Genomic DNA, 24,796 nt, shown 5'->3' on the forward strand with positions numbered 1-24,796 from the left:
GCTCTTCCTCACCCTGGTGGTGCTCTTCCTCACCCCCATGGCCTCTTCTTCACCCTGGCAGTGGCAGTTCCTTCCCATAGCAGCAGCTGAATCCACTTTGTGGTGTTTCCATAACTTACAGAATGCCTCATCACACACCTCCTACAGACCCCAGCATAAGTCAGCCAGTATCCCCTTCTCTCAGTTTGTAAGTCCTGATGACCCCACCCTCTTTGCTTTGATCCCACAACCCTAGTGATGTCAGCTGCTTAAAGCCGGTGCTAAGGTGCCAACAAATGCCTCCACCATGATATCTTTGTGTTCCCTTTTAGCCTTTCCAGTCCTCTCAACACCTGGTTTAACAACTGTTTATATTAAATTCTCTGTTAAAATAATTGCTCTGGTTTCTCTTTCTAGACTGGACCTTGCCGATATAGCCCATTTCCCCCTATCTCTGTGGGAGCCAGAGATAAACGGATCCTTGGCCCGGGGTCGGTGCAGTATCCTGGACACACAAATGTGGTAAGTAGCGTTCTCCCCAATGTTTGCCTCCTGCACAGTGTGTGGGGCAGACCCAAGTTCCTGCTCCTCTATACCCTTCACATGAATCACTTTAGATGGGAGCAGGGCAGCGTGCCCCATGGAGCCTACCAACTCACAGGGCCATCCTTAATCCAAGACCAGAAATCCATTTTTTAAATCTAAGAGGTTGGACACCATCCATGACCACGGTAGCACCCAGCTTCCTCAACAGACCTCAGAAGAACATGGAATACACTCACATCGCTCCCACAAAAACTAGAAGAGACAGCAGCAGTTCCTCCAGACATCCTGGGATCCCTAAATCATTCTTACAATTGTCTCAAGTGCAGCCAAGGACGCCCACGAAGGCATGGGTGGCTGGCCCAATGCAGGCACTACCAAACACCTGGACACTGCCACAGTTCAAGAGACTCCCCGGGGAAAACCATGAGCTTAGTGAGGAGGATGCAGATCTACCCTGTGGCATCCCACCCCAAAGCCGGCACCTCTCAGTCCTGGGGTGTTACTGGAAGGCTATGTGACTAGGGCTATGCTTCCTTGCAGGAAACTCTCTGCAATACAACAGATTAAACGGTGCTGTCCCGGAGATGGTCACTCACAGAGGAGACGGTCAGATTCCAACAAGGCTCGTTTCCGGCAACATTTGATAACTGGCTTCCTTGCCGCTTTGACAACCACATATACACGCGAGAGGTAAAGCACAGAGTTTCCAAAAATAAGCAAGATATGAGTGGTACACAGACATCTCTTCTGTGGCAAACCTACTGCTGCTAATAGACTAAGCCTATTAGCCAAGGGGTCTGATGAACAAAGCAAGTCCCTGCTCACCTACTACAGTAAAGCCACAGCTCCACTCTAGTGACTGAGGAAAACCGGGCTGACTGAGCAGATGACTACATAGAGTAACAACGCTGAGGAGACAGGGACACTCAGCTTCAAGAGGAGCCACTGAGATTCAGAACCAGAGGTGCTTCTGGCAAGGTCTCTGGCATCAGACATGCTGTGCTTTAAGGCTTGGCACGTGGCAGGGGCTCCCGCGACCTGCTGAATGAAGAGAAGTGTAGATGTGTGCACCGTAAGTAGGAAGCGTAGACGCGTACGCTGTACACAGAAAGTGTAGACGCGTGGGATGTACACAGGAAGTGCAGGCGTGCGCGCCATATGCAGGAAGCACAGACGTGTGACTATACAGGAAGCTTCTGTCTTCTGCCAAGGGAGGAAGCTGTTCAGGCCACCTCATTCAGGGTGGTGAAAGCAATCCCGGGCAGAGTCCAGCCCAGCAGAACGGCTTGGAAATAGCTCCAACTTCCTCTCCCTCCTCTCCAGACATACACAATGTGCTGGGGGAAACATCTGGAATAATTAGTGCATGTGTGCGCCTGGGGTGAGTGCGTTCAAACGCTCATTAGTTGTCCTGCAATAAAGAGCAATAAGTGCCGGGACCGAGGACGCAATAAAGCTCTCCGATCCGGCTCCTCCTCCTGGCCGCTGTGGCTGCCACACACTCCCCACACCAGCTCCATTCTTCTGCCTCAGACCTCAGTCTACCTTTCTAGACCGAGAGCGTCCGTCCCCGTGGGCAGCGCCACGTGCCTTGGGAGTGGCGCGTCTCCCAGCACCAGCACCCACCTCCGCGGCAGCATCATCGCTCCCTCCACCCACAGTGCAGGGAGACTCGGTCATTAACTCGGCAGCACAGCCCAGCCACCCTCATCCGGGGAGACAAGTAAGCTCAGGAACAGCAGGAGTACAGTTCCTCTAGATCACCCTTGTTCCATGGATGAGTAGTGGGCAGAAGGGTCAGAAGTGTCACCCACATGAAAGAAACTTCCCTGTGGCTTATTGTGCATGACCGTTAGCCGCTTTCATAGAAAATCAGAAGTAGAAAAGAAAGAACTAGAGACTGTCACGAGACGGCTGTCATGCTGATCACCCTCAGAGTGGTGCAGCGTGCCCAGCGTCCCTCCCACCAGCCAGTACTGGTCAGCCCCACAGTTCAGCTCAGTCCCCATCCCTCCTCCTCTGACCTCCAGCTTAACTTCTACTGGAGACAGCTCTGCGTGCTGCCCGTGGTTCCCCTGCCTCCCAGCTTTCCTTACACCCCGACTGCCACCTTCACCTTCTGTGTGTGTTCTTGCCTCAGCTGTCCCAGCCCTGCTCCCAGCACACAGCTGCCCAGCGGCTGGACTCACAGCACTTGCTGCTGGGATCTTGTACCTCGCGCGCACTTAAGTACCACCCGGGGAGTGTGTATCAGCTGGTGAGGTTCTGCCAGGCGCTGGGCGTCACTGCAGAGCTCCCAAGAGAAGAGGGTCTCCTCTCTAGCTCCCGGCAGCACCTGGGCTGATGCCCGTCAGCTTGTCATGGGGTGGGTCCCACTCAGACTCAGAACTGCGGCCACAGGGCTGCTCTGCAGGTTCACCAGGCTGCTGAGGGTCACAAAGAACAAAGCCAGTCAGTGGCTGCTCACTACCTTGTCCTGCCACCCCAACAGCCCGCCACTCACCCAGCCGGCTCAGAAGTCCTCGGACAAGCAGACACGGGGGCTACTAAGGTGTGCAGACGCTACCACAGTTGTGCCCCTGATCTGCGGTGGTGTGGCCTCGGTCCTGTCCACCTCGAGGCCCCACCTGCACTTCTTCTCTGGCAGCGTAACCACCAGCCCTTCTTCCAGTCCCGTGGGACATCTGGGCCTCACTCGTTCTGGCTCCTCTGCCCGGACACTCTTCCCTGGTCGGTCGGCCAGAGATCACCAAGTGGTGAGTCCCACTGAGACACCCGCCTGCGTCCCGACCTGGTTGGCTGCCCTCCCGGACTCATCCAGGACCCACGCCAGCCCGTCCTGGTGCTTCCCGGTCACCAGGTCAGGGATGCACCTCACGTGGGACAAGGGGCTCCCTTGGCCATCTGTCCACCGCTGCATCCCCAGAACCTGGCCCAGCAGCCAACATGACCCCCAACAAATAACCAGACTGATTGCAGGCATGGAGGGTGCAGTGGGGAACAGACAAAACCTCTGTGCCTGCAGGAAGCCTGCATGCAGCGGGGAGACAGACAGTGAACACCCACAAGGCAAAATGACAACATCAGGAAAGGAAGCCGGCATTGAAGTCCTGGGCTGAATGGTGCCCCCCAGGATGCAGGGTCTGCCAGGGGGCGGGGGGAAGGCGTGCGGCTGTGGCTCGGCTCTCTTCCTCTATCCAGCAACCACATCCGTTCGCGACGCTTTTCTATTTTAAACTCAAAAGTGCTCCCGAGTGAAAGGGGGTGAGTGGGATTCTTGCTAACCTGGCCACCGGCTCCAGTTCTAACCAACTGGTATTCCCCTCGCCTGGGTGAGCGTGGTGGGCAGCTAGCTGTCCAGACCACTCCCAGCGGTCCGGCCAGACCCAGCAGCCCACCACCCTGGATGAGTGCCCCAAAGCCGCACCACATACTGGGCAACTCCGAGGACGGAGCAGAACTGCCCCACAGGGTCTCCAAGGAGCGGCTGGTGGATTCGAACTGCCGACCTTTTGGTTAGCAGCCGCCCTCTTAACCACTGCGCCACCAGGGCTCCAATAACAACAGAGATCTATCTTCTTAACAGTTCTGGAGGCCAGAAGTCTGAAATCTGGTTGGTGTTGGCTGCACCACGCTCCCTCTGAAGGTCCTGGGGGAGGATTTTTTTTTTTTTTGGACACCATTTTATTAATCTTCAGCGGAAAAATACAACCGTTTTCAAGTGCCATTTTCATCATGACAGTTCTAGTTAGTGTGTATACATATACTTACACATATATATTTTCTTTCTACTCTGTTAGCTGCTTTTGAAGTGCAGCAAGAGACCAATACCGCATTGTAGTCAATCAAATAAAAGAGAACAGAAGGTCAAGCAGTTTCCAAGTGGTTATTTTATCAGATCGTTTCAACATTAAATTGATCTTTGCAATCCAAAACAGTTACATGAAGTTTGCTGTTTTGTGTGTATTTACTTTTATCGTATATTTGTTTTCTAAACAAGTCAGGAGAGAGCTTTCCTTCTGTGCTGCCAATTCTGAGCAGTTATAACTTTTGGTTTGTCTGGGTTGTGGCTTTGTTTTTTTTTTTTTTGAAGTCTGTATTCTTTATTTGTAACAACTGTATTTTTATTTTTTCTATATCCTCTAACTTGGAGGAGGATTCCTGACTTTCCCGGCTCCGGGAGCCCCAGGCATTTCTCTGCCTCTGGTCACAAGGCTGCCTTCCCTCGGCAGCTCTGTGTCTCTCTGTCTGTGTTGTCTTAGGAGGACACCAGTCTTAAAGAGACTCCAGTATCACCTCAGTCCTACTCCATAGGACCGCTTGTTAGCCTAACTGATAGTCTGCAAAGACCCTAAGTCCAAATAGGGTCATGTTCACACATACGGGGGGAGGGTTAGGACTTCAACATATCTTTTTGGGGGCACAGATTAAACCATAACACACCCTGCGCTGCCACGCAGGGTGGCTCAGCCCAAGGCCAGCCTGGCAAGAGGCAGCCCAGGGTCCAGGGCAGGACATGGTATCTGGCACCTGGCATCCTGCCCAGGCCTTGCCAGCTGAGCCTCTGCCCGGAGCTTCCTGTCACATGAAGCAGACTGCCTGTGACCACTGGATGAACCCCCTGTGGTGCAGTGAATTGCTTACTAGGGCCCTTCTAGCCACCCATAAGGAGCCCTGGTGGCTCAATGGTTAAGCACTTGACTGCTAACCAAAAGGTTAGCAGTTCAAACCCACCAGCGGCTCCTTGGGAGAAAAGACCTGGCGATCTGCTCCTGTAAAGATTATAACCTAGGAAACCCAATGGGGCAGTTCTACCCTGTCATATCGGGTCACTATGAGTCAGAATCGACTCGATGGCACACGACAGCCATGCATGGTCTCGTAACGCCCACAAAATGATTGGGTGACACTATGCAAATAAGGTGTGTGCAGGGATCCAATAGTCTGCTAATGCAAATAAGGTGTAAGGAACCCTTGGAGGGGATTGGTTACAAGGGTTCCATACACCTTTCATGGTCTTGCTGCGGGGAGGGCAGCCCTGAAATTGATAAGAAGCTTGCTAGATAACCAGCTTCCCTGACAGAGGTTTTAGAGGGAGACAAGGAGAGAAAGAAGGTGCTGTTAACACCGAAGACAGTGAGCCACAGCAGCGCAGCCAGAGCGATAGTCGAGCGAGACAGTAGGAACCTGGAGACCTGCACGAGACGGCTGTGGTGGGGCCTGTCGGCCCATGTTGCTAAGAGCTGTAACACTTGCCTGAGAAGACCCCCGAGCAAAGCCCGGCAGGGGAGGGCGAGAAGCATCTGTCGTGGTCGAAGAACTGTCTCCTAAGTTATTCCTGTTACTTCAAAGTTGATCCCGATTCTGAGTTGCACCCTGTTATTTCCCTAATAAACCACTTAACCGTAAGTACAGTTCGTGAGTTCTGTGAGACGTTACAGTGAATTACAGAACCCAAAGACGGCAGGGAGAGCACTGAGGGGAGGGGGAATAGTTGACGTCAGAGATGATGGCGTGGGACAACAGCTTGGAGAAACTGGACATTTGGGACGTCTTTAACCTCCACCTCATAGGAACCAGCTTTCTGCTGATCCTTATAAAAGAAAGTGTTCCTTTACCTGCCAAACACGGCAAACATGTGGCACCTGGCAGGGTCTCTTTCCTTGCAATGGGTATGATGAATGTGCCAGCTGAGTAAGATGGGTTTTTCTCGGATTTCCCTGCATTTACCAAGATTCTGATTAGTCACAGGGAGAGTGAACTGGGGAAGTAACTGCTAAAGTCTGTTAGCCCAATAACCAGATGTTCTGTCCTCAAACATGACATCACCAGAGTCTGCACTCTCCCACTCTTGATGTCTAGTAAGAGCCCCACCATCTGCATGAGGATGAGCCTGTGGTCTCAGTGGGCCTCTGCTGTCCTGTGTCTTCCACTCCCGACTGGGCCAGGCACCTGGCAGCATGCATCACTAATATTCGGGGCTCTGGTCCTCAGTCATAAGGCTCATGAATATAACCAACTCACAGAGCTGAACACTGGGGCCAGTTCATAAAGCGATCGTGAGATATATACCATATATCACTGAATCGATGATGCACCTTTATTTTACATGCCACAAAGAAAAAAATTAATAAAACCTCTCACCAATGAACTGAGGACAACCGTCCATTGATACGAATCTGGTCCCAGATATGCTAAAATGTGAAAAAACACACATCTCAGAATGGTGGACAAATTACACCATGACAGGGAACTTGCATGCCAAGCCTGGCTCATCAGCATGTTAAGGCCAGGTGCATGAAACCGATACAGCCTGCAAGGGGGTCAAGGCATGGGAAGCTGTACTGGCTTCCTGTGGCTGCTGTAACAAAAAACTGGTTGACTTAAAACAATAGCAATTCATTGTCTCACAGTTCTGGAGGTCAGAAGTTCAAAATTAAGGTGTCAGCAGGGCCATACTCCCTCTGAAGGCTCTAGGAGAAAATTCTTTCTTGTCTCTTCCAGCTTCTGGCAGTTGTCAGCAAACGTCGACATGCAGATCCACCCTCTGATCGTTCCTCCTTTGTCACATGGGGTTCTGTCTGTCTTCTTTTATAAGGACACTGTTATTGGGCGCTGTCAAGTCCTTTTCGGCTCATAGCAACCCATGTGACAGAGCAGAACTGCCCCATAGGATTTTTTTGGCTGTGACCTTTACAGGAGCAGATCTCCAGGTCTCTCTCCTGTGGAGCCACTGGGTGGGTTGAAGCCACCAATCTTTCAGTTAGCAGCTGAGCACTTATCCATGGCGCCACCAGGGCTCCTTATAAGGACGCTAGTCACTCACGCTACTCCATCTTAACTGATAACATCCGCAAAGACCCTATTTCCAAATAAGGTCATATTCTGAGGTTCTGGGTGGATGTGAATTTTGAGGGGACACCATTTAACCCAGATCAGAAGCCTCAGCCAGACTCTGCCATGGGTTGGTGCTAGACTGGAACAACCTGGCTTCTACCTGCCAGCCTCCATATCCCACCGCTCAGCTGCCCGCCCCTCCACAGGGACACCCCACGGATTCCTTCCTTACTGATCCGAAGCTGCCCTCCTGTGCCCCGCCCCCATCACTCCCGCCCAAAGCCTCTGGATCCCAAACCTCAGTGTTTACGGGCGAGGGCTTTAACCACTTTAGCAAACTGAGGGTGACCAGACTTCCAGGTGCTTGACGAGGGTCACAGGTTAGGAGATGGGCTGAGAACACTGACAAAGGAATGCTGCAGGAATGTGGGAGGGGAACAGCAAACGCAAGGGTGGAGGGTGGGGCCGTGCTTGTGAGCTTGTCTTAGAGCCAGATCTCTTCTTAAAAGAGCCCCGAGGTGGGGCCCAGGGTGCAGACCAGGAACAGGGCTGCTACTCCAGGCGGGAGGGAAGAGAGGTGTGCTGCCACCTGCACCTCTGCCAACTGCCAGATCCTATGACAGCCCGTGTCCCGACACCGCACTCCCTCCCCCTCCACGCGGAAGTCCATTTTTTCTCATTTCTCCGTGTCGCCGGTCTGGTCTCACTGACAGCAGAACCAGTTATGAGTTTATTTCACAAGTTCCGTGAGGTACGTGATGGGAGACAGCAAAGCCAATAGACCGCAAAACCCACCTGGCAGCCCCATGTCACAAATACCACACCTTGCAGACACCCCTCCCAAAGAGACTGGGGTCATCCCCAGCCAAGCTCTGGAAAGTGGGGGGGGGGGGGGGTTAAAGGACAGAGTGGGGCCAGCCATCAGGGTCCTGCATGGATCACAGCAATATCCACGACACAATCACACACACGGGCACATGGTCACACACACCATGCACATGCCTGCACACACGTGCAAACTCACACACCCCACATGCACAGCTCACATGCCACGCACACACGTGTACGTGCTCACACACCATGCACATGCCCACAGGCACACTTTCATACACCACACACGCGCCTGCACACACGTGCACAAGCTCGCACACACCACACACGCCCACGCACACACGCACAAGCTCACACACACCATACACACGTCCGCGCACGCAAGCACACAAGCCGCTCTGTCGCAGCAGACGACGCACCTCTCTGATGCCCTGGGTCCAGGTGGATGGGTAAGCTTGAGCTATGGTGGCTGGGACACTCGGTTCCTTCCAAGGTTGCTCATTGATCAGACTCAAGCAGCTGACTCTGGGCACCGCTGCCTCGGACACGCCTGACCTCAGTGCTGGAGGGCTCTGCCCAGAAGCCCAGCCTTGAAGCGGTTGTTGGTGGGAGAGGGAGGGAGAGAATGGGCTTGCTACCACTCTCAGAAGGGCTGCTGCCTGGCACAGAGCGGGGCACAGGTACCCCACTGCTCCTTTCAATTCCACAAAGGGTGGCTTGATTTCATCTCCCTCTGGGCCTTCATTTAACCCCTAGAAAGCTCCATGAGGTACGTGACGGGAGAGGGCAAAGCCAATGGACCACAAAATCTAAGCGACCAACTCAGGGCACTTTCAACTTTCTCTGAAGGCCTCTTCTAACCTGTAGTGAATTGAATGGTGCCTCTCCCATCCCCCCAAAAAGTGTATGTCACTCGAAACCTGTGACTCTGATATTGGAAAAAGGGTTTTTGCAGATGTAATTAAGACAGGATTTCTAGATAAGATTGTGGATTACCCAAACCAAAAACCAAACCCGTTGCCATCGAGTCAATTCCGACTCATAGCAACCCTACGCTGTTGCTGTGGAGTCCGTTCTAACTCATAGCAACCCTATAGGACAGAGTAGAACTGCTCATCGGGTTTCCAAAGAGCAGCTGGTGGATTCAATTGTTGACTTTTTGGTTAGCAGCCAAGCTCTTAACCACTGTGCCACCAGAGTGGGCCCTAAACTCAATGACAGATGTCCTTGTGACACAAAAGAAGACAGAGGGAAGAAGACCAGGGAAGACAGAGGCAGAGATTGGATTGATGAGGCCACAAGCCAAGGAATGCCTGGGGCCCCCAGAATCTGGGAGAGGCAAGGAAGGATCCCCCTCTAGAGACTCCGGGGAGAACATGGCTCTGCTGACACCTTGATTTCAGACGTCTGGCCTCCAGAACCGTGAGAATACATTTCTGTTGCTGTAAGTCACCAGTTTGTGGGATTTTGTTACAGTGGCCTCAAGAAACTGCGACATAACCCTAAGCCTCGGGTACCATTTTTTTTTTTTACCAAAACAGGAATCGACATGGCAGAGGCAGGTTGTGGGGCTGCCCCGGGGACTCCAGGATCTCCACCCAGAGTTGGGCCTATGGAAAAACAGGAGGGGCAGCTTCTACGCCCACGTGTCCGGTAGACGTCCCACAGCTCCGCGTACACGGGGTCCCGGCCCTGGCAGATGTTTTGGCTTCCTACATTTAAGAGGAAATAACTCCACTGGTGTTTGGGGATGGTAGCAGGGCCCAGGCCACCTCAACTCATCCCACTCCTTCATTTCTCTTTTTCTACCACCTAGAATCCAGAGGTGCAGTGGGAAGTCCCAGCCCGGCACAGAGAGGCATCCTGGGGACTGTCTGTCCTTGGCCCCCTCCCCTCCCTTCACCCCTCAGCCTGCAGAGGTAGGCAAGGAAGGCCAAGGGGCACGAAGACCCTTGGTGTTGCTCTGCAAACACCAAAACATTCTGCCTGCCTCCCTTCGCCTTCTGCTGTTGCTAGTCACATTATTCCACTCGCCTTGAACACTGAAAAGTACTTTGGACTTGAGCCCGGAAACAAAATCCAGAAACAGGGCCAAGGTTCAGCTCGTTTCTCTTTTGTGCAGCGTTCTCTGACCAGGGAAGATGGCTGAGACCCACGGTGGCCTGAGACCCAAGCTCCAGTCAGGGCTGAGCTATGGCCATGCTCATTATGGGGAGCTTCTCAGGAACAGGACACTCATTGTGCTGGGCACAAAGGGCTGAGCATTCCACTAGTTCCCAGCCTGCCAAGAGGAATTGTACTTGTTTTGCAAATGAGGCTCAGGCCAGTTTAGAATTCCAGAGTGGATTCCAGGAAGACAAGATACCAAGCAAGCCCTGAAGCCCAGTTCAGTCCCACTGTGGCCTCTCCTGCCCCACCAGGCCATCCCCTGGGTGTTTCCCAGTCTCGTCCCTGGTAGCCTTGGGACGGATCTTTGGGCCACAGCCAGAGACTACAATCTGCCCCATTTCTAAGTTCTTCCTCAATCAACTTTGTGAAGGAGCATGCCTCCAAGTTATAAGGAGCTGGGATTTTCTCAAAACTAAGAATATGTCCCCCACCTCAAGCAGCTCTAGACTTGGGGATGCGTCCCCTTGGAGTCACTAGTGGAGGCCACCAGGTGCTGGGGCACCAAGGCCATCTCCAGGGTCCACCCACCCCAGCCCATCCTGGGCTCACCAGAGCTGATCCAGGCTCCACCCACCCCAGCCCAAGCTTGACAGGTTGGCCCAGCCATCTCAGCCACCCCCACCGGTTCTCACTGCTTCTCGCTCTAGCAGTGCTGAAACACACCCAGGCAGGGAAGCAAAGAGCCAGCATGAGACCCAGGAACACTGTTATAGATTAAACTGTGTTCCCCAAAAAGATATGATCAAGCCCTAACCCCTGTACCTGTGAACGTGACCTTGTTTGGAAATAAGGTCTTTGCAGATGTGATCAGTTAGGTCAACGCGAGAACGGGAGTAGGGTGGAGACTAAATTACATGACTGGTGTTCTTATGAAAGAGGAGGATGGACACCGGGACAGAAGGAAAATGGCCACGTGAACACGGAGTTACGCTGCAGGTACACAGACACAGCGGGGAGACAGACGGCCACGTGAAGACGGAGGCAGAGGAGCGTCTGGGGCTACCAGAAACCTGCAGGGACAAGAAACGCTCTTCTGCTAGAGCTGTCAGAGAGCAGGGCCCTGCCGACACCCTGAATTCAGACCTGGGGTCTCCAGGGCTGTGAGAGAATCAGTTTCTGATCTTACAAGGCCCCCAGCTTGTGGAACTTTGGTGAGGTAGCCCAGGACAAGCACTGTGTGATCTTTGCATATCAGCCCCGCAGGTGCTCGGCAGGCGTGTGTCCAGTGAACTAAGATGTTTCTGGGAATTGTTCTGGTTGAGGTCCAGGTGTGGAGGGGGCATGATTTGAGGACCACCACCATGCAAAGGACACCTGTAAGGAAGTGGGGGTTCAGTCCACATCCACGCCATCCAAACCAACACCAGATGCCCCCAGTCACGCTGGGTGCCACACCATCTTCATTTCTGATCTTCCTGTGTATGAACAGGTGAACAGGGCACACCTGATACCTCTCCTTTTCAGACAGCTTGGAGAAAGTTTGTACGTATTCCCTATCTCCCTTGGTCCTAAAACAGCTCTGTCAAACAGGCATCATCCCATTTTACAGATGAGATCACTGAGCAGCCCAAGGGCTAAATGTAAATGGGTGACCTTTTCAAGGTCACACTCCACCCTTCTACTAACACCTGCCCAGCCATGCTCTCTTGAGTCTCACACACCTGTGGGGATGGAAGGTAGCAATGGGCTGAATGGGACACAGAGAAATCACCCGCAGCCGCGGCCTGCAGGTACCAAGGAACCCGGAAGGCAGGAGAAACATGCACTCCCACCTACCTTGCCTTTCTGTCCCCACCAGCATGACCTTATGACAATCCCCAGGGATGCCTGCATGTTTAGCTTTCCCGAGTGCACCTGCCCACAGGTATGGATGCTGGGCACTAGAGAGCCCAGGTAAGAACCACAGGTTTGTCCTTAAGAAGCACTCTCCCAGGTGGGCAGTCGAGAGGCTGCTCAGAGTAATTAGAACATGAGGGTCCTCAAGGTTGATGCTGAGGCATGTGCCTAGAGCTCCAGAACACAGTGGCATCACTGCAGGTCCCGAGCTGAGCCGAGGAGAACGGGAACAGTCTGCCTAGTGAAGAGGGGCAAGAACAGAGTAGGAGCAGATGGATGGGGAGGAGCGTCCGGGCAAGGACAAGCTGGGGCTGCTCCTGCCTTCCCTGGCAGCACACAGAAGCTGTTTTCAGAACCCCGCTGGCTCTGCACCCCCTGGCTTCAGGGACCCTGCACCTTTCTCCCCAAGCACAATCCCACCTCAGTGCCTACCTGCCATGCCTGCCCCCAGGCTAGGAGCCAGCAGTCTGGGGCAGCGGCTATTGAGAGCTCAGGCTATGCGGCAGCCCCAGGAGGGTGGCATCTGCCCCCGGCTGGCTGAGTGAGCACTCCAGGACAAGACAGCGCGTGCTCAGAAGTGAGCATCGGCCTGTGTCGCTTTGGGCCTGAACCTCCATGCTTTTCTACCTTCAACACTCTTGTTTCCTCCTCTGGCATGCCAGCCTCCTGTCAGCCCTCAGATTCTCCCAGACCCACCTTCCATCTACCCCAGATGTGGCTGCGCTGGCACCTGAGCCCCAGGGCCTGCCGTCCCACGGAGGCAGGTGGCACAGGGACTGAGCATACCCTGGGGCCTGCCACACTTGCTCTCGGGGACAGCCAGAGGTGGGCAGTCCAGGTGAGTCGTCCGGCCCTCCTGCTGGAACAAGGCGAGCGGGTGCCCATCACCTGGTGCCATCCTGGCCCAGCGTGGGCCCAGTGTACCCAGCCCCCCACCAAGCACCACCCAGCCAGAACCTCCCACTGCAAACAGGAAGCAGTTGGGGGCCGGCCATTGTGAGCCCCTCACCAGGCAGGAGCTCCCCCGGGACCAGTGAAGGAAAGATTAAAACATTGAAAAAGTAGCTTTTAAAACCCAAACCCCAGCTCTGTCCCAGGATGTCCCTGGAATGCTACTTCTCCAGAGCAGACCGTGGAACACACGCTTCTCTTTCAGGTACCCCATGCCACCACCTTCCCTTTGACCACCTCCTGAGTGGTCGGGGGGCCATGGGGCCCAGCATGGGGGGTCCACCCCGTCCGCACTGTGGCCTGCCAGTCCTTGACTTTACTCAGCCCCTTCCTCCTCCTGGCACGCTGCCCCCACAGAAGGGCCTGGAGATAATCCTGGGGTCCCGTCTCGTGAGTACACCATCCATCACCCTGCAAACGCCTGGCCTATCTTCACCTCCCCCACTAAACTGTACTCTTGTGACCTCGGTGCTGTGGCAAATTTTCTCGGCTCCAGGAAGGGCGCAGGGGCTGGAGAGTGCGCCACGGGGGCTTGGTCCTACCTAAGCACCTTCACCCCCGCCCACCCCGACGCGAGGACCAGGCACCCGAGTCCTCAAGGTCCGGCTCCCGCGCCCCTCTCGCCCTCGCTGCCTCCCACCCGTGAATGCTCATCCCCGACCCCACCCTGCAAGGCCGGTCACAGGGGAGGAGGCTGAGCCCTTCGCTCGCCTCCTCCGCGCTCCCAGGGGCCCGTTGCCCTGCGCGGGGCCGCGTCACGCGCCGCCAGGACCGCCCGGGCTCCAGGGACGCCGCGCCGGCCCCCGCGCCGAGCTCTGCGCGCGCCTGGCCCTGGGGGCCCGCAGCCGGCGCTCCTGACTGGGCTCCGCGGCTCGGCCAAGGTCATGCGCCCGGAGAGCCAGCGCTGCAGCCACCACGCCGGGGACAGCCCGGGCGCGTTACATAAACCCGCGCCTACCTGCAGAGGGAAGGTGGCCGCACGGTTGCCCACGTAGCCGCGGACGACGTGGCTCTGGATGGAGAGCACCCGGCACTCCTGCTCCATGCCGGGTCTGGCGCGCGGCGCGGGGCCGAGGGACCGCGGGGGTGGGCGGGCTCACAGCGCCGCCGCTGTCGCCGCGGCTCGGCTTTGGCCCGCTCGGCGTAGGCGATCACAGTGACGCCACGCCGCCTCCCTCTAATATCAGCGCGGCTCCGAGCCGCGAGCTCGGTCTGCGCGCCGGGGCGTGGCCGGGACCGGGAGGGCGCCGCCCACACCCACAGACTCCGCCCCTTCCGCCCCCTTCTGGGATAGAGGGAAAACCAGGGCGCAGAGCCGCTGCCGGTCACACCTGCTGTCCCTCTGCTGCCGCGAACACTCCCCTGCAGCGCTCCCGGGCACGTGGCGGGCAGTGAGGACACTGCAGCGTTGTTCATTCATTCACTCTGCAGACACCCGCCGGGCGGGCACACTACACACAGCGGTGGCGGCGCCACGTCTCCGACTTCAGTCGCAGGACATCCCCGGGGCATGGCCGAACAAGAAACACTTCCAACAAGGAACAGGCCCGCGAGATGCGAAAGGCAGGGAGAGGGGCCCCGGGGGAGGGCAGCGGCAAAGTCTCGCGGAGGCCGCTCGCGAGCTCGCTGGCGGGGACACGGACTGGCCTTCCCCGCCCGCGGCCCGCACTTCCGGGTCTCCACCTTAGGGGACGTCATTGTCGCGAATCCCTGCTGGCAGCCTGGGCGGCCCCGGAACCAGCGTTCTATCAACCCCCTGCTCCTTGGCACCCCCGCCTGCGCCGCCCCTCCGGCCGTGGGCACCGCGCCGCCCCGCAGGACACTCTCTACCCTTAGGCCAGATGTCAGCCTCGCACCCGCGCAGCGCAGGCCGGCCCCTGTCGCCTGCATCATCGTAGCGCCGTGCTTCCCCCTTTCCCTGTCCTCCAGCGCGTCAAGTCCCAAGTCTGGGGCGGCAGGGGGAAGTCGGGCCCAGAAGGCTCTAGAGGACCGCGAGTGCCCTCTTGCGACCGCCACCCCCCCCCCCGCCACGTGGGTGGATGGCCGGCCCTCCCACCTCAGGGTGCCCCGGGGCCGGAGCCATGTGGCCAGCCCCCACCTCTGCCCGGTCTCCACATTCCGGATCTGTTGGGAACGCGATCCCAGCCCCCTTGCCCTCCCTTCCCCACCGCAGCTGACGAATCTCCCTCTCCGCTTCCTAGTAACCACACTGGCTGAAGATTTCCCCAGACCACCCCAGGAACACACCAGCGAGGCTCCTCCATTTCCCGGCCTTGTGACATGGCCGGGTTTGGGGATTTGGGTCCATGGGATCAGTGACACCCAGGCCAACGCCTTGGGTGCACCAAGGCAACGTGCTTAGGACCATGCGGCCTGGGAAGCAAGTGGAATAAGTAACCCGGAGGGTCACTGCTACACCCGTCAGGTAGAAAACAAGGACGTTCTAAGTAATAATTATTATTTAATTAATAATAGTTAACATTTACAGAGCACTCAATATACGGTAAGCGCATTTCAAACATTAACACATTTAGTCTTTACAACCATGCAATAATGTTCATCCCTATTTTGCAGATGAGGAAACTGGGTAAGAGAAACTCGAGGTTCAGAGGCAGTGAGAGGTGAGAGAGCCCGGTGGGAATCCGCAGTTGGCCAGAACTGGTCCCTGCCTTTTCTCCTTCCCACTGAGAGATCAGCACCGTCTGGCTTTCTTAGGAGGGTCCGATGAATCCATTGTTGCCTGCAGCAGATCTCTCCCCTTTCCACCTTTTCTGTCCGCTAGGGGCCCTTGCCTCACTGATAGGCAGTTTCCCCACCCCCCAACCCCACGCCACCTTTGACACTGGTAAAGAATCCAAAGCACCCAGATGAAAAGGCAGCGGCGGGAGGGGCAGGGGTGGTGGCCGGCCAACCTCCAGGCCTCTGCACAGCATTCTGGTGAATTCACTTTTACTCTTTGTTTCTTGGGCTATTGAAGGACGAAGGTTACCTGTTCCCAGCTGGAGGTTACCTGTTCTCAGCTGTTGGGCAGTCACCTGAGCATGTGGTTCTCAAACTGGTCACCTTAGAGTCCAATGGGGGACCCAGCCCTACACAGAGCTGACCGTCTGCTCTGTCAGCTATCTGGGGGCTTCTGAGACCACCACCATTTCAGAGCCACTGCTTATGCTGAGGACTTAATTAGGTATTTTTATGAGCACGTGTCAGATCCCCCTAATTATCAGTCCAATAACAAACCTTCCTTGATGACTCATCTAGTAAGACCTTCCAGAAATTGCCAGCGTATTGAGAAGATGCTCCCAGTCCTGGCCAGACGGGGGCTGTGTGGGGCCCACCGCACTTCTGTGTCAGGGTGGAGCAGCGTCATTCAGCTCCGCAGTCCCTCACGATCCCTCCCACCGCTCCCCAGTCCACTCTGGGTTTTCCGAACAGCCTTCCCAGGAAGAGGGCGCCTTCCCTAATATGGTGCAAATACCCTGGTGGGGTAGGAAACCCTCAACTGTTCCCACCTGCAGCATTTTAGGACAAGGTGGCCATGCAGGAAGGTTCTGGTGGGGAGAGGGTGGCTAGAGAGACCCAGAGCCTGGGCTCTGCCCCAACAGGCCAGTGGGTGGGGTCTAGGAGGTGGTTTTGAACAAATCATTCACCCTGAAAGAAAAGAGGGAATCTCTCGTGCTGTGACATCATCTTCCACAAGAGCATTTCAGTCACCGGTCATCTGAGTTGCTGGGGGGTGGGGGTTGGAAATGACCATGGCTGTGGTGACCATAAGGTCCCTGGTGGCATAAACGGTTTGCACTTGACTATTGAACTAAAAGGTTGGCAGTTCAAACCCACCCGCAGCTTCGCCCAAAGAAGGACTGACCGTCTGCTTCTGTAAAGATCTCAGCCAAGAAGACCCCGTGGAGCAGTTGTACTCCATAACACACGGGGTCACTGTGAGTCAGAGTCGACTTGACAGTAACGGATTTGGGTTTTTGTTTTTTTTTATGGTGACTGTGTCATGCCATCAGTAATTTTAAAACATCTTTCCATTTATACACAATGATTTATGTAACTGTAAATTTTTATTGCAGTAAAATACACATAAAATGTACCATTTTAACCATTTGAAAGTGTACAATTCAGTGGCGCCTATTACATTCACAGTGTTGTGCAGTCACCACCACTGTCTAATTCCAGAACATTTTCATCACCCTCAAAGGAAGATTCAGATCCATTAGGCACCTCCCTTCCCTCCTCCCCCCAGCCCCTGGTAACCGCTCATCTACATTTGCCTGTTCTGGACATTTCATATAAATGGAATCATATAAGATTATGCAGATCCTATCTTATATAGCTGACTTAGTTCACTTCATGTTGTAGCATGAATCAGAATTTCCTTTCTCTTTATGGCTGAATAATATTCCTTTGTATGTATAGACCACGTTGTGTTTATCCATTCATCTGTTGATGGGCACTTGACTTGTTTCCTTTGGCTACTGTGAATAATGCTGCTGTGAACATTCATGTATAAGTTTTTGTCTGAACACCTGTTTTCAGTTCTTTTGCCTATATACCTAGGAGTAGAATTGCTGGGTCATACCCCAAAAAAACAAAACAAAAACATTGCCATCGAGTCGATTCCAACTCAGCGACCCTGTAGGACAGAGTAGAACTGCCCCATAGGGTTTCCAAGGCTGTAATCTTTACGGAAGCTGACTGCCCCATCTTTCTCTGCGGCTGGTGAGTTCGAACCGCTGACGTTTTGGTTAGCAGCCAAGCACTTAACCCCTGTGTCACCAGGGCTTCTCTGGGTCATATGGTAACTCTATAGTTAACCTTTTGAGGAACCTCCAAACTTTTCCATACCACTTCCCCGTTTTACAATCCCACTACCAATGCATGAGGGTTCCAATTTCCCAAATTTATTGTCTGCCTTTTTGATTATAGCCATACTCGGGCATAAACAGCTCTGTTGGCACAGTGGTTAAGAGCTCGGCTGCTAACCAAAAAGTAGGCAGTTTGAATCCACCAACTGCTCCTTGGAAACCCTATGGGGCAGTTCTACTCTGTCCTATAGGGTTGCTATGGTCAGAAATGACTCAAAGGCAATGGGTTTTTTTGTGTGTGTGAGCATGAAGTGATATCCTATTGTGGTTTGTTTTGCAATTCCCTGATGACTAATGATGTTTGACATCCTCTCATGGGATTCTTGGGCATTTGTATATCTTCTTTGGAGAAATGTCTATTCAAGTCCTTTGCCCATTTTTAAAGTAGGTTGTTTGCCTTTTTGTTGTTGAGTTGTGTGTACATGGAGGCATTTGAAATACCCTAAAGACAGGAGACCACACCCAAAGAAAGTTTGGGCAACACCTTCGAAGCGAAGCATGAGTTCTTGTTAGTTGCCATCAAGTGGGCTCTGACTCACAGCTGCCCCGCGTACAACAGAATGAAACATTGCCCCATCCTGTGATCCGTAGTGTTTTCATTGGCTAATTTTCAGAAGTAGATCACCAGGCCTTTCTTCCTAGTCTGTCTTAGTCTGGAAGGTCTGCTGAAACCTGTCCACCATGAATTATCCTGCAGGCGTTTGAAATACCAGTGACATAGCTTCCAGCATCACAGCAACACGCAAGCCACCACAGTACCACAAACTGACAGAAGGGCGGTGGCCAGGCACCAGAGGGTTCCTTAATTAGCATAAGGGATGTTAGAAATAATTTTTCTTTTGTGAAATGAGTGGTATTCAGGATTTGTGGTTGGCCAGAAATTTGAATCGGTACTTCCGCCCTTCAAACCTGGTAAGTCCAGCAACCTAACACCTTCAGAGCAGCACCCCAGGGGACTGTGACCTACCCTGGGCAAAGGCTGGCTGATCCTACCCAAGGAGCAGCGTTGTCTTTGACTGAGAGTGATGTGCATATGAGCTGCCTGTCAGAGGGCCTGAAACGACAGAGTGCTTGGCCATTTTTGAGTCTGCTTGCTGATGACCTGCATGGGTGTCAGAACTCTGGTTTCAGTCTGATGCGCCATCTGGCATCAAGCTTGCCTCTGATCGTCCTAGGGTGCTGGCATTTACCCCAGAGAGCCTGACGACCATGAAAGGTCAAGTTGGCTCAGCTCAGCTCCCCCATCCTGTGTCCCAGATTATCTGAGACTTTGTTGTTGCTGTGTGCTGATGGGTCTAATTGATGCGTAGTAACCCTCCAGAACAGAGAAGAACTGCCCCATAGGGTTTCCTAGGCTGTAATCTTTATGGGAACACAGCTGCTGGTGGGTTCGAACCACCGACCTTTTGGTTAGCAGCCATTGTGCCACCACAGCTCCTTCCCTTATTTCAGATCCTGTATTTATTCAGCACCAGGCGACTGTATTTTCAGACCACACCCCTAGTAGACTATAATGCATTCCACAAAGTCACTCCTGCTCTGTTGGGTGGGCTTCATTTATTTGGCTGAGAGGTGGTAGCCTAGGAAAGCTCTGGACTCCAGGACCACACTGTCCTGTTGGATTCCAGCTCCTCCATCAGCTGTGTCACCTGGGTCAAGGTAGGTCAACTCTCAGTTTCCTCATCTCCTCAGCTCAGTTTCTTCAACTCTCACGTAGTTTCCTCATCTCTTCGCACTGAGAAATAGGGATTGATAGTATTACCTCCAGGCATTGTTGAGGGGGTCAAGCAGGTTGGTCACGTGGAGACAGAATCAGGCCTGGCATCCAGTGATTGCTCAGGAAGAGAATCTTCGTTCCTAGGACTCCTGTTAACAAGCTACCACAGACTAAAACAACAGAAACGGTGGGAAAAAGTTGACCATACAGTTACCATATGCTCCAGCAATCCCAAGTCTAGGTATTTACCCAAGACACTTGAAAGCAGGGATTCAAACAGGCACCTGTACACCAGTGTCCATTGCAGCCTGATTCACAGTGGTCAAAAGGTGGAAACAACCAAAATGTCCATCAACAGATGAGTGGATAAACAAAATACATACATGTAATGGAATACTCAGCCATAAAGAGCAGTGAAGTCCCGATACATGCCACAGTATGGATGAACCTTGAAATCATCATGCTGAGCAAAATAAATCAGTCACAAAAGGACAAATCCTGTATGATCTCACTGGAAGAGGCTGCGTAGGCCCGGCTCACTATTATTTACTCCCCATCGCTAGCCGCCACATCTCTCATGATTTTTCCCTCCGGCCCCAGTCTCTACAGAAAGGTTTAAGATTAACCCATGTTCCTTCCTGGAGGGTGGAAAACAAGCGATAATGATCTACAAATGAAAAACCAAACAAAGCACCCATCCTGTGACATGAAAAAGCAGGCTGTCGCCAGATAATCCCCAAAGATGTCACCAGATCACCTCTAAGAATACCAGTAGGAGGTTAACTCATCTAAGACATCATCACCTCAAGGGGAAACAACCACAAAAGACCCATAATCCTGTCCCTACAAAAGCCTTCAGCCGATCTCCAGTGGGGGAGCCGGGTTTTTTGGAGGAATCTATTCCCCTCTGTCTCCGATATATCCATATATAATACACATCTGGCTGCTCACCTCACCCCGTCTCAGAATTGGCTATCGCGGCAGGCAGCTCTAATCTGCGTTACTGCTGTAACAATACCCCTGGCCCTGGTGGAATAGAAACTGGTGGAAGATTCCACTTATTGGACTCTAAGCTGCCATTTTTATGGTGTGACAAATCTAGTTTTAAAAACTTTCATATTGTAAGAAGTTCTTCCCTCCTTTCGGAACAAGCTTTTGCACAGTTCCCAGTGCCAGGCTGTCTTTCTTAAGTGGCAACAATTGAGCCTGGATTATAGTTGTTTTTTTAAAACAAAAATAAAGCAGAAAATGTCTTTTTTTTCCCTTTCCTCTTGGGAATAGATAAGATTTGTTGAAACTTTAGAGCACACTGGCCAGCATCTTCCAGAACACTAGAAACCCCCCTAGATTCTCTCCTGAGCTATAATGGTGCAATTGGAATTATTTAATCCCCGACACACTTGTTTGGTTGGAAAGTTATGATTTAGGAGATAATATTGGAGTCATTATTCCTTGTCCTAAAATGTGACCCAGCTGGAGCTGGACTCACAAGGACCTACAAGGACACATCAACTGGGCCCCGAGGCATAAAGACAAAAGCTGGGACAATCTTGGAAAACATCTTTTAGGGAAACTTTCACATAAACAAATCATAAAACACAGCGCAAAAAACCCACATACTTTGCACTCTTATTTTTTTTCTGTTAGTATTTAGTAAATAGTAAGATTTGTTGGACCAATGAAGACCCTCCTGACTGTTGTTACCGAAACCTGTACCAATGTTTATTAAGAAAGACAATTCAAAATGTAGAATCACGGTGATTGGGCAGTTTTTAGCCAGTCTGTGAAAAGGCGAAGCTTTCAATGGTTTTGCGTATTTGTCATGTGAATATATACCGGTGAGTCTGTAACATTGCTTGGACTGGGACAAACATGGCTCTGGCAACATGCTTGTCCTTTTTCCCACTTTTGTCTGTTCTGTAATATTCCTTGGACTCGGGCAGACATAGCTCTGGCAACATGCTTGTCCTTTTTCCCACTTTTGTCTGTTCTGTAATATTCCTTGGACTCGGGCAGACATAGCTCTGGCAACATGCTTGTCCTTTTTCCCACTTTTGTCTGTTCTGTAATATTCCTTGGACTCGGGCAGACATAGCTCTGGCAAAATGCTTGTCCGTTTTCCCACTTTTGCTATTCTGTAATATTCCTCGGACTTGGACAGCCATGGCTCTGGCAGCATGCTTGTCCGTTTCGTACTTTTGCCTCTTTGAACATATGCCGAATAAAACCTTTCTTTCTGCTTTACCAAACTTTGTGATGTTTTTACCCTAGAACAGTGACTTTGCATTTTTCGGTTCAATAAGCTGGTCCTTGTAACGGTTTTTCAGGCTCTTTCCATGATCCCACAGTCTCCACCTGAAGTAGCCTCACACCATCTGCAGAGTTCTGTCCTGATAATTCATTAAAATGTGTAATAAATTTCACTTTAAACCCATGAAAGAATATCACTGCTCACAATTCCCCTCCCAAAGGAATAACCTTGAACCTCCGCCTTTGTTCCTCAACCATGACCTTAACTGAAAGGGCTTCCTGTTTGTTAGTGTTGCTTTATCAGAGGAAGGATCAAAACCCAGGTCAAGAGCCGAGAATTTTAGACTTTCAAGGGAACTGTTAGGACTATTAAAGAAAATGTTAAAAGTTAACTCTGAACCCTTTACAGAAACTAAAAACTCGTAATAAAGACGGTTCTGGGGAAAGTCTAAATAGTAATTAGATAAGCCATAACTAGCCCATAAAGGGCAGACACACAAACTTATTAAACCAGTCCAAGCCACCTCTTGCTGATTAAGTGAATGACAACCAATCATTTTACATTTCCCTTTTGGGAAATCCCCAAATAGTTTGTACTGTATGTAAACTGTTCAAAATTGTAATGTGATTTTTACTTTGTTGAGTAGCGTCTGCGGTCTTAAAAGCTTGTGAGCGGCCAGCCATCTAAGATAACTCCACTGGTCTCATCCCGTCTGGGAGAAGGGAGACTGAAAAAAACCAAAGACACAGGGGAAGATTAGTCCAAAGGACTAATAGACCACAACTACCATGGCCTCCACCAGACTGAGTCCAGCACAACTAGATGGTGCCCAGCTACCACCACCAACTACTCTGACAGGGATCACAACAGAGGGCCCTGGACAGAACTGGAGAAAAATGCAGAACAAAATTTTAACTCACAAAAAGAGACCAGATTTACTGGACTGACAGAGACTGGAGAAACCCCAAGAGTGTGGCCTCTGGACACCCTTTTAACTCAGTACCGAAGTCACTCCTGAGGTTCGTCCTTCAGCCGAAGATTAGAGAGGCCCATAAAACAAATGAGACTAAATGGACACAGCAGCCCAGGGGCAAGGACGAGAAGGCAGGAGGGGACAGGAAAGATGTTAACAGGGAACCCAAAATCCAGAAGGGGAGAGTGTTGACATGTTGTGGAGTTGGCAACTAATGTCACAAAACAATATGTATATTAATTGTTTAATGAGAAACTAATTTGCTCTGTAAATCATCTAAAGTACAATTAAAAAAAAAAAAAAAGTAATGTGACAAGCTCATCTTGTCGGAGGGGCGCTCCCAGTTCGAGAACAGTTTTTTCCGCCCAATAAAACCTTTTCTCTCTGTTGTAGGGGAAAAAAATCACAAAGTTTAGTAAAGCAAAAAGTTTTATTCAGCACGCACTCAAAACGGTAAAAGTAGGAAATCGGACAAGCATGCTGCCCCAGCCATGTCTGCTCGACTCCTAGGTAGGTATATTACAGAACCATCCGTATATAATAACGTTACGAATGGGCAAAACTACTGAAAGCTTCACCTTTTCACAGATTGGCTACAAACTGTGATCCTACATTTTGAATTGTCTTCCTTAACAATCATTAGTACAGGTTTCAGTAAGGACAGTCAGGAGGGTCTTCACTGGTCCAACAAATTTTCTATTCACTAAATGCTAATAGAAAAAGATAAGGAGTGAAGAGTCTTTTGTGTTCTGTTTTAAGATTTGTTTACGAGAAAGTTTCCCTAAAAGATATTTTCCAAGATTATCCTAGCTATTTTCTTTATATCTTAGAGCCCAGTTGATGTGTCTTTGGGAGTCCTTGTGAGCCCAGCTCCAGCTGGGTCACATTCTCTAGGCTCAAGGACAGGGAATAATGACTCCAATATTATTTCCTAAATCAAGTCTAACTGACTTATTGACCAGATTTTTTTCTTTCAATAGGGCAAAGTCTTCACCACGAAAAGGAAAGAGGAAAGCGAGGGCTTCTCTCTTTGACTGTGAATTCATCTTTATGTGTCAGACTGGAAACCGGAATCCCAACCTGTATTATTTTTGTAAAAAAAGAAAAAGAACACATCTTTTTAAAAGGATCATATCCCCTGTGCGTCACATTTCTAAGTCTGGATTTTCTTTTTCTGAAAAAAATTCCATTTTCTTTGTTTTGAATGTTCTTTTATTTTTTAATTTATAAGACAGCTTTATTGAGATATAATTCACATAAAAACCATGGCTTTTAGTATATTCAATTTTAGTATAATCAATTTTAGAACATTTTTGTCACTCCCCCCCCACCAAAAAAAAAAATATCCCCATTAGCAGCCAGTCCCTTTCTCCTCTGTCCCTCCAGCCCTAGGCAACCACTCATCTACGTTCTATCTTTATGGGTTTGCCTCTTCTGGATGTGTCATATAACTGGAATCGTACAATAGGCAGTCTTTTGTGATCATTAAGAGTTTTCTCCCATCAAACTGGATGCAAAGCTTGTGATTTGTAGTTAACTTTGCTCCAACAGCTGCTTTTCTTACTACATGCCATATGCCCCAAGAAGTTTCTTAAACATCATTCACTGCTCTTCTAATGAGAAGAGAAACTCCTGTTGTGGAAACCTGGAAAGGTTACAAAGATGACAAGGAAGAAAATAGAAATCCTCCCATAACCCTATTAGCTGCAGGGCATATTGTGTCCTGATCTTTCTATTCATATCTGTCTGGTTTTATGTTGGGGCTCATACATGATACATGACCAAGAGCTATGTTGATGTTAGGTATTTATTTTGCAAAGTTTTGTAATGTATGA

General features: G+C 51.4%; 1 protein-coding gene and 1 long non-coding RNA gene across 3 annotated transcripts in view; one reads left to right on the forward strand and one right to left on the reverse strand.

Annotated features, from left to right (window-relative positions):
• The window catches only part of PDXK (pyridoxal kinase), a 55,095-nt gene extending 40,872 nt beyond the window's left edge, over window positions 1-14,223 (reverse strand). For both annotated transcript variants that reach the window (XM_004384801.2, XM_023739080.1), the window contains exon 1: window positions 14,108-14,223. In XM_004384801.2, coding sequence (XP_004384858.1) covers window positions 14,108-14,194 — 87 coding nt within the window. In that variant the 5' untranslated portion in view covers window positions 14,195-14,223. The remainder of the gene's footprint in view (window positions 1-14,107) is intronic.
• Window positions 14,224-23,289: 9,066 nt separating this feature from the next.
• Window positions 23,290-24,056, forward strand: LOC111822093 (uncharacterized). The gene is made up of 2 exons (XR_002825374.1): window positions 23,290-23,471; window positions 23,942-24,056. It is a non-coding gene; the product is annotated as an uncharacterized LOC111822093 (long non-coding RNA).
• Window positions 24,057-24,796: the final 740 nt, after the last annotated feature.

The sequence above is a fragment of the Trichechus manatus genome, unplaced genomic scaffold, assembly GCF_000243295.1.
Source record: "Trichechus manatus latirostris isolate Lorelei unplaced genomic scaffold, TriManLat1.0 scaffold00128, whole genome shotgun sequence".
In the NCBI taxonomy this organism is placed as follows: domain Eukaryota; kingdom Metazoa; phylum Chordata; class Mammalia; order Sirenia; family Trichechidae; genus Trichechus; species Trichechus manatus.